At 46.2% G+C, this 15,245-nt stretch overlaps 1 protein-coding gene across 1 annotated transcript in view; it reads right to left on the bottom strand.

Moving 5' to 3' along the window:
• Positions 1-15,245, bottom strand: part of BUB1 (BUB1 mitotic checkpoint serine/threonine kinase) — a 640,511-nt gene that overhangs the window by 182,376 nt on the left and 442,890 nt on the right. The window contains exon 24 of the mRNA XM_069234708.1: positions 2,420-2,507. Coding sequence (XP_069090809.1) covers positions 2,420-2,507 — 88 coding nt within the window. The remainder of the gene's footprint in view (positions 1-2,419; positions 2,508-15,245) is intronic.

Raw genomic sequence — 15,245 nt, 5'->3', positions numbered from 1 at the left:
TTAATGTATGCAAACATGCATTAAAAGTAGCTCCTACTCTGCACCCGTTAGTCTTCATGTAGGTGCGCAGCACTTGGATTTGTCTCGATATGTAGATTTGCGGAGACTTGTTAACCACATGCTAACAAAGAGAATATTTCTGCATGTATGTCTGTTGTATATTCAATCTGAGGGTCAGCAGGGCCTTGGCAACACAAAAGGATGATGGACGGAGTGCTGAACAATGCAAACACTCACCCCCAGTCACAGATCTGGGTTTAATCCATCGTTCTTTTGCTCACCATGCCACCCCAGTTTGGACCCAGCCATATGCAAATCAGTCTTGACCCTGTTCCTCATGGGAACAGTCCTCCCCGAACTGCGAAGCCAGGTCTTCACTGGACCGGAAACAAGCATCCTGGGACCGGTTTCAGGGTTTCACCCTTTATCAGCCAGGCTAGCTGGAATTCAGGACACAGTGAGCAAGGGACCCACGTCTGGGCATACCCTTCCACCTTAGGGCAACTTTAGCAACACAAAAGGATGATGGACGGAGTGCTGAACAATGCAAACACTCACCCCCCCAGTCACAGATCGGGGTTTAATCCATCGTTCTTTTGCTCACCATGCCACCCCAGTTTGGACCCAGCCATATGCAAATCAGTCTTGATCCTATTCCTCATGAGAACAGTTCAGTCTGACTGCCAAGCCAGGTCCTCACTGGACCGGAAACAAGCATCCTGGGACTGGTTTCAGTGTTTCACCCTTCATCAGCCAGGCTAGCTTGAATCCAGTGGCACAGTGAGCAAGGGACCCACGTCTGGGCATACCCATGCCAGTGCCCATGAAGCCCCACAGCACCACGATAGTGGGTCCATGCATGAGACTGGAACTTGATTTGTCTAAATGCATATTATCCATGTGTCACAGTCTCCAATAATGTATGTTTGCAGACAACATATTTTATGTAGAGGCAACATAGTAATGCAGAGTCTAATTTATCTTCGTGTTGTGCTGAGATAGATGAATACCTCCTGGTTTGTGTTGTACATGCACAGTACCTTCTGTGTAACTCACCTACTGTTAATTAAGAGCATATTCAATGTGAAACCATTTTAAATAGTCGCAAAGCATGGGGTTTTTCTATGCTAAGATTGTGAAGGGTTTTGGGCAACTCTATACAAGGCATGTGCCAAAAGATCAAATGACCCGTAGTTTCTGTTTTCTGCCATCATCTGTTGCTTGCAAACATTCGTCAATATACACAGCACTGACACATGTGCAATGTACATATCTTTTGTTTATCGTTAAAAAAAAAAAAGGTCAATAAAAATACAGCAAAAAGCTGTCACTGGATGAAGTTTACTATTAATGCACTTGCAAAGGCTTGAGAGCTTTTGTTGGGCATGTTTTCATTTCTTCGCATCAGAACTTAGTCTAGAGTATTTGTATGTTATTTCAAAATGTCATTGGATTTGGGATTCCCCCTTAAAAAATGTGCTCCCTTTCACGAGTGTGAGCCACATCTGCACGCCAAAAAATGGATTCTGAAGCGGGTTACCTCCAAGTGTCATTACAATTGGTCAAGTGAGTGAGGGTACACGGAAATTAAGGGAACTAAGATATCAGAGGTGCAAAAACTGGATTTCCAGTTAAGTGCCTGCCTTGAGCACACAAGTACATTTGCATGCATATTTATAGATGGCAATGAAAACAAATGTGTCCCCAAAACAAGTATTTGGAACGTGTTTAGTAATAAGCATGCATTCGCCCACTTATTACCACAGTCAAAGTCCATGCCACTTCCAAAAGCACATCCTTACTAATTTTAGAATACAAGGTTGCCTGCATCAGAGGCTCCACACTACAATAATGTCAGAGAAAAACTCTAAAAGTACTCAAGTTTTACTGCATGTGATTTCATAAACGGCTTCAACGTCTTGTGTCCTGATCTGGCTAAATACCTCTATGATTAACTAAGAAATGAAAAGATATCATGGTATTAACTATGCAGTCTGTTTGGGAGTAAGAAGCTGTTTATTACCACTGTTGAGAGAGGCAGGTGGCCATGAGAGTCACGTCCTCCCACGCTCGACGGTAATAAACAACAGCATATAACAATAGGTGCATATGCGTGCGTGTGTGTGTGTATATATATATATATATATATATATATATATATATATATATATATATATATATATATATATATATATATACACATACATACACACACACTCACTAATGTCAAAAAATGCACAAATTCTTATTGTAAATAAAAAAAAAAACGTTAAACTGATAGATGTCTTCCGACATCGGTATTCAACATAGCCCATCTTTTAACATTCTCCGTCTGGCAATCATAGGAACACTTTCGGTTTTACCGTGGGAGATGATTGTATTCCTACAAAATGGATTTCAAGTCCAGTTATAACAATACCTTAGCTTCCTGGTTTTTGCAGCCTGTGTCAATGTATCCTCCGAGTAATCAAAGATCATGTGCCCCCCGTTGTCAGACACAGCATTTTCTGAAAACAGATTAAAAAAAAATAAAAGGAAAAAAATATAATTTAATTGTTTACAGTAAGAAACAAGTGTTGCAAACTGAAGACTATAAAAGAACTATTTCATTGACACAAACAAAAAGAAAGCACAATTTAACCAATGATTCCCATGAGGCAGCAAAGAAAAAAAAATATCTCTCTCCCGGATGCATCACTGAATCCAATTGGGGCAGAGGATGATAGCAACTCAATGCGCATGGTTGCCAGACTGATTTAGTACTGGGAACAGCCATGCAACTTTGCTGAATATACAGGGAGTGCAGAATTATTAGGCAAGTTGTATTTTGAGGATTAATGTTATTATTGAACAACAACCATGTTCTCAATGAACCCAAAAAACTCATTAATATCAAAGCTGAATATTTTTGGAAGTAGTTTTTAGTTTGTTTTTAGTTTTAGCTATGTTAGGGGGATATCTGTGTGTGCAGGTGACTATCACTGTGCATAATTATTAGGCAACTTAACAAAAAAAAATATATACCCATTTCAATTATTTATTATTACCAGTGAAACCAATATAACATCTCAACATTCACAAATATAAATTTCTGACATTCAAAAACAAAACAAAAACAAATCAGTGACCAATATAGCCACCTTTCTTTGCAAGGACACTCAAAAGCCTGCCATCCATGGATTCTGTCAGTGTTTTGATCTGTTCACCATCAACATTGTGTGCAGCAGCAACCACAGCCTCCCAGACACTGTTCAGAGAGGTGTACTGTTTTCCCTCCTTGTAAATCTCACATTTGATGGTGGACCACAGGTTCTCAATGGGGTTCAGATCAGGTGAACAAGGAGGCCATGTCATTAGATTTCCTTCTTTTATACCCTTTCTTGCCAGCCACGCTGTGGAGTACTTGGGCACGTGTTATGGAGCATTGTCCTGCATGAAAATCATGTTTTTCTTGAAGGATGCAGACTTCTTCCTGTACCACTGCTTGAAGAAGGTGTCTTCCAGGAACTGGCAGCAGGACTGGGAGTTGAGCTTGACTCCATCCTCAACCCGAAAAGGCCCCACAAGCTCATCTTTGATGATACCAGCCCAAACCAGTACTCCACCTCCACCTTGCTGGCGTCTGAGTCGGACTGGAGCTCTCTGCCCTTTACCAATCCAGCCACGGGCCCATCCATCTGGCCCATCAAGACTCACTCTCATTTCATCAGTCCATAAAACCTTAAAAAAATCAGTCTTGAGATATTTCTTGGCCCAGTCTTGACGTTTCAGCTTGTGTGTCTTGTTCAGTGGTGGTCGTCTTTCAGCCTTTCTTACCTTGGCCATGTCTCTGAGTATTGCACACCTTGTGCTTTTGGGCACTCCAGTGATGTTGCAGCTCTGAAATATGGCCAAACTGGTGGCAAGTGGCATCGTGGCAGCTGCACGCTTGACTTTTCTCAGTTCATGGGCAGTTATTTTGCGCCGTGGTTTTTCCACACGCTTCTTGCGACCCTATTGACTATTTTAAATGAAACGCTTGATTGTTCGATGATCACGCTTCAGAAGCTTTGCAATTTTAAGAGTGCTGCATCCCTCTGAAAGATATCTCACTATTTTTGACTTTTCTGAGCCTGTCAAGTCCTTCTTTTGACCCATTTTGCCAAAGGAAAGGAAGTGGCCTAATAATTATGCACACCTGATATAGGGTGTTGATGTCATTAGACCACACCCCTTCTCATTACAGAGATGCACATCACCTAATATGCTTAATTGGTAGTAGGCTTTCGAGCCTATACAGCTTGGAGTAAGACAACATGCATAAAGAGGATGATGTGGTCAAAATACTCATTTGCCTAATAATTCTGCACTCCCTGTATGCCTAAACGGACTGAAAACATCTCCCAACACATCTGCTTTTGTTACTTATGTTTTTATTTTCCCTTTACATTTTTTTTTTTTAGCTTCCGATATGAACTCATAGTTGTACAAAAGTATGGCCTACCACATAAGTGTATTCAGTGTTTCGATCAGTTTAACTGTTACTTTTGATGTGCGCCTCCTGTGCAGACCGTCACTTCGTTCAGTTGTGTATGTTCGTACTACATCAACACAAGCCTTTTCATTTGTAGGCTGCTCAGCATCAGAGAATCAGTGACCACATCATCGGTTACCATGTAACGTACACAGTCCGTTTACTATGGTTGCTCCGTGTTGGTCCTAATTGGCCTTAGTGTTTATATTTGCGGTTATACCATGGTTGGTCCTAGGCCGTTCCTGAGCAAGTACAATACAGTACTCTTGTACTGCTTAACTGTGCCTCCAGTGGTTGGCCCGTTGCCACTTCCAGGTAGGCCTATACACTACACATCAGTGCTTGACGGTCACACACTGGCCCACCTCAATGGATGCTTCCACTTCATGATACAGACTGTCCACAACTGCATCTTTTTTCACTCTCCATGCAATATTTCATGCTAGCAAACAGCAATGGCCCGAGTGGAATGTGTTTACAACCATCACAAGTTTCAACCATGAATTCCGAAAGCACGCTCAATAACCTGATACAAATTGAGGAGCTTTGCAACCCAGTCCATGTTTTGAAGCACTATGTAAACACTACAATACTACTACACAGAGACATGTCAATTTTAAGTATGACACACACGAGGCACTGAATAAGAGAACATCCCAGTACCTCCCACAAACATCTGAGCAGACACTTAACTAGTGCATTGATAGTGTAAGCTTAGCACAACTCCTCTGCATAAATTCATGCTTTCTGATTGCTACAGATCACAGTCTTTTCCGACCAATTTCTAAAAACCCTCCCCCTTTAGACCTCCGTACAAATGCTGAGTCAGTGCAGGTTAAAGTTGGGCTCCTTATAATGTGCTGTTTTTGAAGAATCACGGCATGATCAACTGACCAATGAAATTAGGAAGACTAGAAGGCAGCAAAAAAGGAGTGCAATTAGTGTTAAGCCGTCCCTAAGCAATGGAAGGCAGTAATTCTCTGTAATCTAGGTTCTACACTTCGCCATTATCAAATGAGTAACATGTAGTTGCACATACCCCCCATTAGGCAGCTAAATTATCACGAAGGAGACGAGTGGAACTGAAATGTGTTTATAAAGGTCGTCTGAACAGCCAGATGGAGAGTGATACTGGTGTAATTGTTAAGATTTTGGTTGTTAGACTCGGTGGAAATTGGCTGTAAGGCGTAGAAGGCCAACAGAACAATGAGGGAGGTTCAGCCTGAACAAGTGACTTATTGTTGGTAATGCCCTTTCTGGTGGATAATCGAACTACAGATTCCACACCTTTCCAATGGTCCCCAGGCACCAGAGTGGACCCTGAAACTTTCACCTACTCTGTCCCACCTCTTGAAGTGATAGTGCTGAACCATCTATAACCACCACTCCTGCACACTGTCAGCTTGCAAGAAAACCTTTGGTGTTCTTAGACATGGAGCACCAGAAACTGAGAACCGAGTGCAAAATTTAACATGGAACTTTGACACCTAGAAGTCCAATCCACAGACTAGGAAGGCAGGCGGGCAGTGAATAATGAGTTTATATTGAGAGCAAGTATAGGAAAGTGGCACTGTTGGCATGGTTACCGCCCCCACACACACACTTATTGCCCAATATAGATGGCAACTTTGATTGAAAGTGTGCTAGGATCCTGCTAACCAGGCCCCAGCACCAGTGTTGTCTCCCAAAATCTGTACCTTTGTTTTCACAATTGGCACACCGTTAAGTCCCTTGTAAAAAGTACCCATGGTACAAAGGGCCCTGCTGTGGCCAGGGATGGTCCCCAAAGTCTGGAGCATGTATTATGCCACCTTGGGGGACCCCTCACCCAGCACATGCACACTGCCTTTGCAGCTTGTGTGTGCAAGTGGGGAGAAAAAGGCAAAGTCGACATGGCACCCCTCTCAGGGTGCCATGCCCACAAACCCCTGCTTGTGGTATAGTTAAGTCACCCCTCTAGCAGGCCTTGCAGTCCTAAGGCAGGGTGCACTATCCCACAGATGAGGTAACAGCTGCATGAGCAAAATGCCCCTGCAGTGCCTAAGTCCATTCTTAGACATTGGAAGTGCAGTATAGCCATATTGAGTATATGGTCTGGGAGTTTGTCATTACAAACTCCACAGCTCCATAATGGCTCCACTGAATACTGGGAAGTTTGGTATTAAACTTCTCAGCACAATAAACCCACACTGATGCCAGTGGGATTAATTGTAAAATGCACCCAGAGGACATCTTAGAGATGCCCCCTGTAGGTTAGCCGAACTGCTATTGCAGGACTGACTAGTCTGTGCCAGCCAGCGTCAGTTGCTTGTCATGGTTGCCGGGTATGATGATGCAGTTCGTATATAGGTGCCACCTGGTGTGCTGATGTTCGTTTCTTTTCTCAACTTTACACACCAGAAGCTCAGAGCCATGAAGAACACTGCCCTGGTGTGCCAGAAATAGGGCCCTGATAGGGAAGTCCCTGGCCATAGAAATCAGCTCACAGAGCAAGGTGAACAGGTGGGTTGGTAAGGAATCTGCAACTATAATATGTCTCTATCAGATAATTTTAGTTGCGGATTCTTTATCTTAGAATAGATACCCAAGCATTACGATCCCCGGAGGAGGGTCTGTGAACCAAGATCATAACGAGGAAGTCTTGCAGGACCGAACAAGCAAAGTACCTGTCCCTTTGGACCTGAATGTCCAGGCAGTAGTGTTTGGTAAACGTGTGCAGGGATGTCCACATTGCTGGCTTGCAGATGTCCAGAACTAGAACTCCGCATGCTAATGCAGTGGTTGCAGCTGTTGCTCTAGGAGAGCGAGCATGCAAGCTGTCTGGGGGTTGTTTTTTAGCCAATGTGCAGCACATTTTAATGCAGACAACAACCCATCTAGAGATGGTTCTTTTCTGCACAGCACAGCCTTTCTTCGCACCCATATACCCCACAAAGAGTTTATCATCCACCCTGAACTCTGGTACGATCAAGATAGAACGCTAACGCTCTTCTTGGGTCCAAGCAGTGAAGTCTCGCCTCTTCCTTGGAAGGATGTGGTGGTCCGTAAATAACAGGCAAGGTAATGGATTGGCCTACATGAAAGGGTGTTGTGAATACCTTGGGTGGAAAGGAAGCCCTGGTACGAAGCACCACCTTGTCAAAGTGGATGCAGATGAAAGGTGGCTTTGAAGAAAGCCTGCAACTCACTCACTCTGTTTTCAGAGTAAGCAGGCGAAGTTGGCAGTTGTAAAGTGGCTCAAAAAAAAGCACACATCAGAAAAGTAAGAACTAACTTCACATCCCATTGGGGCATTATGAATGGGGAAGGAGATGGGTAAGGCCCTTAAGAAATCTTTCAACTATGGAAAATGTATACAAAGAGGTTTAGGTCAGGCAATCTGAGGAAAGCTGAGATTGCAGACAAACCGCCTTGAGGGTGCCTAGAGCAAAGCTCTACTGGGCTAGAGCAAGAACTAACAAAAGAACCTCAGAAAGAGAGGGGGATCCAGAGACTTGTCTGTACACCATGCCACAAGTTTATTCCATTGACAGGCATATACCGTTTTGGTGGAGGGACGCCTGGCTGCCAAGATAACATTACAGACTTCAGGCAGAAGGTCAAAAGCGGTCAACTGCCACCGCTCAATCTCCATGCAAGAAGGCGGAGACTGGACAGGTTCGGGTAAAGAACCGTCCCCTGCTGCTGTGACAGAAGATCCTCCCGAAGGGGCAGTCTGATTGGAAGATGGATGGTCGTGCTCAACAGCTCAGGATACCATACTCTTCGTGCCCAGTCCAGAGCCACAAGAACGACTTGGGCCCGGCTGTTCTTGATCTTCTTGAGAACACTGGCCAGTACTGGTATTGGTGAAAAGGCGTAAAAAAGGCCCGAGTTCCACTTGAGACGAAAAGTGTCGCTGTGAGAGTGCGCCTTGGAAGCTCCAGAGTGTAAAACAACTGACATTGTGCGCTCTCTGCAGAGGCAAACCGATCTAACCATTGCTCTCCCCACTGCTGAAAGGTACCTTGCACCACCTCCGGATGGAGACGCCACTCATGACCGACCAGCCATTGTTGGCTGAGTTTGCCCACCCAGGTGTTCAGAGAACCCACCAAATGATGAACCGCCAGGGAAATGCCCTGATGTTCCAGCCATGTCCAGAGGTGCAGTGTCTCATGACAAGGGGGCCACGACTTCACCCACCCTGTTTGTTGAAGTACCTCATGGAGGTGGTGTTGTCCGTGAATGCCTACACCACTTGGAAGGAATGCTTTCAATGCTAGCCTGATCGCCCTCAGCTCCAAAACACTGAAATGGAGCTCGGACTCCGCAGGAGACCAGACGGCTCTGATCTCTACCATGTATCTGCCCCATCCCAGGTGAGACGCATTAGTCACTACTGTCAGATCTGGTTCGGGAAGGGAGAGGGATCTGCCTCGGACCCATTCATGGTTCAAAAGCCACCACTGAATATCTTGCGCAGTCCCCTCAGAGATCAGGACCATGTCGGAAAGATTCCCCTGATGCTGTATCCACTGGAACTTCATTTATAGAAAAGTACCCTCTTTTTGGCATGGTTACCCCCACATTTTCCCTGCTATAAGTGTGCGTAGACTATTTTCACGGGGATCCTGCTAACCAGTACCCCAGTGATTGTGCTCTCTCCCTCCAAATCTGGTTGCCTTAGTGCTTTGTACATCTCACAATTGGCATACTGGTGCACCCTTATAAGTCACTAGTACATGGTACTTAGGTACCCAGGGCACTGGGACACCAGGGATCTTTCATGGGCTGCAGCATGTATTATGCCACTCTTGGCAGCCCGGGCAAAATGTGTCAGCGGGCTTGCCATTGCAGCCTGCGTGAAAAGGTGAATGCACCCTTTCACTACTGGTCACTACACCAGATCACTGTAAGTCACTCCTATGGTAGGCCCTTTCAGCCCAAAAGGCAGGGTGCAGGTCCCTGTGTGTGAGGGCACCCGTGCATGAGCAGAGGTACCCCTACCAACTCCAGTTCCAATGCACTGGACTTCGTAAGTGCAGGAAGCCATTTTACTAGTATACTGGCCACAGGTCAACTCCTGTGGTCCAGCTACATATTGGTATCTCCGATCCTAGGCATGTTTGTTATCAAACATGTCCGAATCATACCCCAATACTAATGCCAGTATTGGTGGCATGATTCCATGCACTCTGGGGGCTCCTTAGAAGATTCCCCAGTATAGCTCCCACCAGTCTTCCAGTGTTTGCGAGCAGCCTACACAGGCAGGATTCTGGCCTCCTGCTGCTTGACCAGCTCAAGCAGGGGAAGACAGAACAAAGGATTTCCTGTGGGGGAGGGGATGCAACATCCTTTTCCTTGGCAGTAGGTGTTAAAAGGCTGGGGAGGGTAGCCTCCCCAATCCACCAGCTTGCTTTGAAGGGCATATTTGGGGCCCTCTTTGCATAATACAGTTTGCACCACTCCAGGGACCTCCAGCCCCTGCTCTGGTGTGAAAATACACAAAGGAAAGGGGAGTGACCACTCCCCTGCCCATCACCACCCCAGGGGTAGTGCCCAGAGCTCCTCAAGGTGGCCACTCAATTCTGCCATCTTGAAAACAAGATGTGCAGGGGCCCCTGGGAGCATCTGGTTGGGCAGGGCAGGTAAATGACGTCAGTGACCTCCCCTCTGATAGGTGGCCACCCTGCAGAGTGATCATGCCCCATTAGGCACATTTAGGGACTCCCTTGCTGGTGGGTCCCCCAGATCCGGCATGCACAACTCCACCAGTACTCCTCTGCAGAGACCTCTTCTGCTCTGCGCCACTGGAACCCCTGCTGGGCTTCAAAAGAACCAAACAAGCTTGCAACTTCCGAGACAACCTCGCCTTGCAACATTTCGTCTACGGCTCCTAGCAATTGCATCATTTCCACGGGTGTGCATCCTCTTGATTCGGCAGGACTTCAGCTGCACCAAAGAATCAAGAAGGAATCTCCATTGGAGTGAAGGAGTCACTTCCCTGCTTCCGCAGGCACCAAAGGCAAGTACGACTGGCTGCTGGGATCTGCTCTCCGCTGGAACTGCGTGGATTCTCCAACAGGTGGAAGTCGAAGTTCTGAGTGCTCTGAAAATCCTCTTCTGTCCAGATATGCACTTGTCAAGGCTTGTTGGTGGTCCTTCTGATAGTGTATGACCGGGTGACCAGCGTGGGACAGCTTCTGCACGACTTCAGGGACTCCTCTGTGGCTCCTGGGCTCCACAGCCGATCTTCATCTTCCACAATCGACCTGGATCTTCACCCACAGAAGGGTGGGCACTGGCTCCTGCCCCCACCTGGACACTCTTGCGTGGACTGGACTCTACCCCCTTCTTTTGCAGGTTCTCTTCACCCGGACTCCACCTTTGGGTTCCACTGGACGGGTCCAGTTCTTGCAAACTTCCTTTTCCAAGTCACCTTGTTAGTCTATGGGAAACCAGGTTGCTTACCTATGCGCTCCTGGTCGCTTGGGGTCATCTAGGTACACACTTCTTGGGGTTCCAAGTTCTCCCAACTAACTACTCCACATCCTTGGGTGGGAGACCTAACTTCGCATTACATTAATTTAGAATATGGTTTGCCCCCCTACCCCCCCATAGGGCCAAAGCTAATTTCGGCTATTACTTGCCAATGCTTGTTGTTTTTCTGTGCTAATTCCTAGTACTTACTGTGTATATATATGGTGTATACTCACCTCCGGTTGGGGTCTGCCTATAGTAATCTAGTTCAGTGTTACTGTAATAAAGTGCCTTTATTTTTTCAACACTGTGCTTCCTTTCATGTGAGAAGTTACTGTGTGACTACTATAGCATGGCAAGTGCTTTACACTCCTCCTAGATATGTCTTGGCTGCTCGCCACAGCTACTACTGCATTAGCATCAGTGGAGGTATCCAGACCGCTGGCTTCACCCAGTTCCCGAGAACAGTCAATAGGGTCTTCAAGCTGGTATTCTATAGGATCCAGAGACCCCTTCATACTCTCACCAAACTCGTGCCCATAAGACAAAAGGTCAGGATCCAACTTAGACACCAAGACCCCTGGTGAAGTCTGAATCAGCAATGAGCAACGCATCTCCAGCTCCGTGTCAAAGTAGGCAATGAGTGTAGGATCGACGATGCCTGCGGGCCTGGGCAGCGTCAGGAGCGTCGACACAGGAACAGTCCTCGGGTAAGGTCGCAGTGGTACAACAGATGCCGGTTCAGATCTGGGAGCTGATCCCTGGGTGCCCCTCAGAGCTAAGGCCGAAGCCACTGGCATGAATCTAAAGGGGCCGCTGCCAACTCTGCAGGGCCCAGAGGCTCTCTGACATAGATGGTCTGCCCAAAGATGAGGTGTGTGGCCTTGTAAAATTCCTTCAACTGGGCAGGGGCGGCTTTGGCTCCCTGAAACTCAGGGAGACGTGAAGACAACTTAGAAGTAGGTTCTGAAGACAAAGGCCTAGAGCGAGGATGATCCTTCACCTGCGTCACATCGTCCGACCGACGTGGTGAAGTCAAAGTGCGCTTGTGCTTCTTAGACTTTTTTGTGCTTACCCGAATGTCACACAGTTTTGAATGGGACGAGGACAAGTGGTGATGGCTCCGCGAGCTTTCTCTGGACCTTCCTCTCAACCGAGAGCGATGCAGAGCCAGACGCCTGGCCACGAGTAGCTTTAGGGATGTTCCTCAAAGCCTTTAGGTTCATGGCCCGGCAGCCCGAGCATGACTTCAGGTCGGGGTCTCACTCCAAACACCACAGGCACACGAGGTGTGGATCCGTCACTGACATCATGCAGTGATGGGAGTCGCAGGGCTTGAAGCCGGTCTTACATGTCAACATCCTAAACGTACCAAGAAGCCATAAAACTTCTATAAAAAGCCAAAAGGCCAGTCAAAAAGCGACTGCAGGGGTAGCTCTCTTCGGTTCTGAGCGTAGGCTGGCATGGAAAGAAAAGAACTGACGTCAGCATGCCGGGGTGGCACCTATAAACAACTCGCTACATCATCTCTGGTTACCATAACGCCAATGACGGACGCAGGGGTCCTGCTCAAAGAAAAATCTCCAGATCCAGACGAGAGACCCCTGGGTGAAATTTTAAGGTAAGGAATCTGCAACCAGAAATCTCTATCAGACATACTATCTCTTTTGAAAAGTCTAAAACTTCCTATTTAATATATATGTCACACCTAAGATAGGCCTTAAAAAGCCCTTTGCTCAGGGTGTATTGTGAAAATCGAATTAAAAAAATTAATAAGTGCTAGCTTTTGATTGGGAGCAGATAGGAAAGTCACGTTTGGTATGTGAAAAATAGTAATTTGAAATCTTCTTCAATGGTAATGTTGGTTTTAACTTTGAAAATGCACTTTTAGAAATTTGGCAGTTCCCTGCCCTATGCAACTTTTCCTAAATCACATGACTAGGCATGAGTGACAGCTGGCCTTTGTATATTCCTCCCAGGAAGCCACACAAAAGGGGGATTAGGTGTGCCTGAATAGGCCATCTCAGGCACAATGGATGGGCACAGCCCCACTTGCAATTCAGAAGTTTGTGCACTTCTCACACACAACATATTTCACACTAGGATACTGTGCCTGTAGCCAGGCTGGAGCATGGGCAGAAGGAAAGAAATTCCAAGCACTTCTAAAAGTGGGACTTTTAGAAAATTCTCCTACTTCAAAGGAGGCGCCAGGTGTAAAAAAGTGATCCTCAGATACTTTTCAGATCACTTTTGGACCAGTGGTCTATGCCAGGAAAAAGGACTGTCCAGTTGTGATGTCTGTCCTGCTGCCCAAGACCGGCTGTTGCTGCACAAGGACTCTTCTGCTGCTGTGAGCAGCTGCTGAATCAAACTCACTGTGTTGACCCAGGACTCCTGGAAATCTCCAAGGGTTTGTCTGCTAGCCCCCTATACAAGCCATAGGGTCAGGGTAGGCTTCCGAGATGCAACTATATACATCTCAACACCGACCCCGCCCCTCCAGAACACATCTTGTCCAATGCACCAACACACCACATCGCAAGTCTAAGTTACCAGAAGGTTAAGCTCAGGTTATTTTAGTGACTTTAGTTGGTTCACCCTAACAGGGATTGTGACTGTTGCTTGAGTTGGGGTTCACCCCGCTCAACCAGGAACCACATTTCTCAGTCTACCATGGACAGGAAGGAATTTGGGTTTATTTTACTGGCCAAAGCCTGCACTGCAAGTCTTTCTGAAGTTGATGCAGAGTCAAGACAACTGAGTTGCCCAGAATAAGTCACATAGCCTCAACCAATCTGTCAACCTACTGGGAGCACTGTGCAAATGCTTTTACCAGGCCACAGTCAGTGTCTCTCAGGGATTCACTAAAAGGTAGCAAAGTCTCTAAAGTCGAAGAGCCAGGCTGCAAAGTTTATGTAAGTAGGATGGCAACTGCAGTAGCCAAACGCACTACTACAGAAAGGAGGTACTTTCCTGGGAAGGAGGAACCAATGGAGAGTTCACGTCAGACTTCGGTGAGCTATCGGTACCACTAGCATTTTGGAGCTCTAAACATGATCCATCATCAGCACGGTGAACGGGCAGCAAATTGCATGTCCTCTCCTCATCATGTTAAACATGAAAGCACACTATGGAGTCTGAGCCCAATAAGACCTCATGGTATCAAAGATATTGGCTCTCCCGGAGAGTTGTCTAACACCGCTGGCTGTGCCTTGGTAATCTTGTAACTTAACATTGGTTGAATTTACCTGAACTCTACTCTGAATCCAAAATCAGCACCCGGGTAAGATCCAAAACTGGTACCTATTGGTACAGGGTTAACGCTGGACAGCCAGAATCAGCACGTCCTTCAGAAAAGGAGTACATATGATGACAATGAGGGCAGGGAAGTGAGCAGAGGGCTAACTGGGTCAGTTGTCAGGAAAGAACCCCCATCTATAGAGTCTAATGGGGGGCAAATCAACTCTGGGGCCCAGTGGTGCTTCAGGGGAATGGGTGGGGATAAATTTGAGTTCTGCCTGCACAATACTGCCAGGAGAAGTGGGAGGAACAGCCAGAGGACTCCTGTTGGACACCTTGTGTGTGTCAGAAGAGATTTGGAGTTTAAAAGGTGAGGAATCTGCAGTCAGAAATATCTATCAGAAATACTTGTTTCACACCCTAAAAATACACATCATGTGAATGCAGAGAAAACAGCCAATCCGGACAGTGAAGTGCCTGATTACTTCACTGAATGGACATCAGCCAGAAACCGATTCCTTTGGACCTTGTTTAGAAAAATGGATATTGAAACCTGGTTTATTTTATCAATCTTTCTTTGGTAGCACAGAATACCTGAGGAACACCATTTCCCTATCTTCAATGCTATATCACTCTTATAAAGAAATATTCTCTTGCATCAGGTTGTTTGTGCTAGGGATGGAGGCTATTCCCGGAATAGAATCAAGTACTACAGACAATTTATCTGTAGGACCCACTGGTTCCATGTAACCTCCCCTACATTTGTTGCAAGTCCCACACAACCATTCCACTACAGGGTCCTTGAAGTTTGGCCAACATTTTCAGGGTAGAGTAGAAAGCTTCTGAAGTTGCTGGCTCCTGCCGGATCCTTTGCCAACAAATATGAAAGGAAGCCCAGGAATGGCTATGGCAGCTTGTGTGGGAGTACTGTCAACTATACCCTTGAAATCTCCAGTATTAGAGGAGGAAAAACTTTGTTAGGCAGCCTAACTAAAGAGCATGGGCCATGGACATGCTGTGCTGTAATCAT

Source organism: Pleurodeles waltl, chromosome 5, assembly GCF_031143425.1.
Source record: "Pleurodeles waltl isolate 20211129_DDA chromosome 5, aPleWal1.hap1.20221129, whole genome shotgun sequence".
NCBI classification, from domain to species: Eukaryota; Metazoa; Chordata; class Amphibia; order Caudata; family Salamandridae; genus Pleurodeles; species Pleurodeles waltl.
The sequence above is the reverse complement of the archived record's forward strand: the minus strand, read 5'-3'. Positions and strand labels throughout refer to the sequence as shown.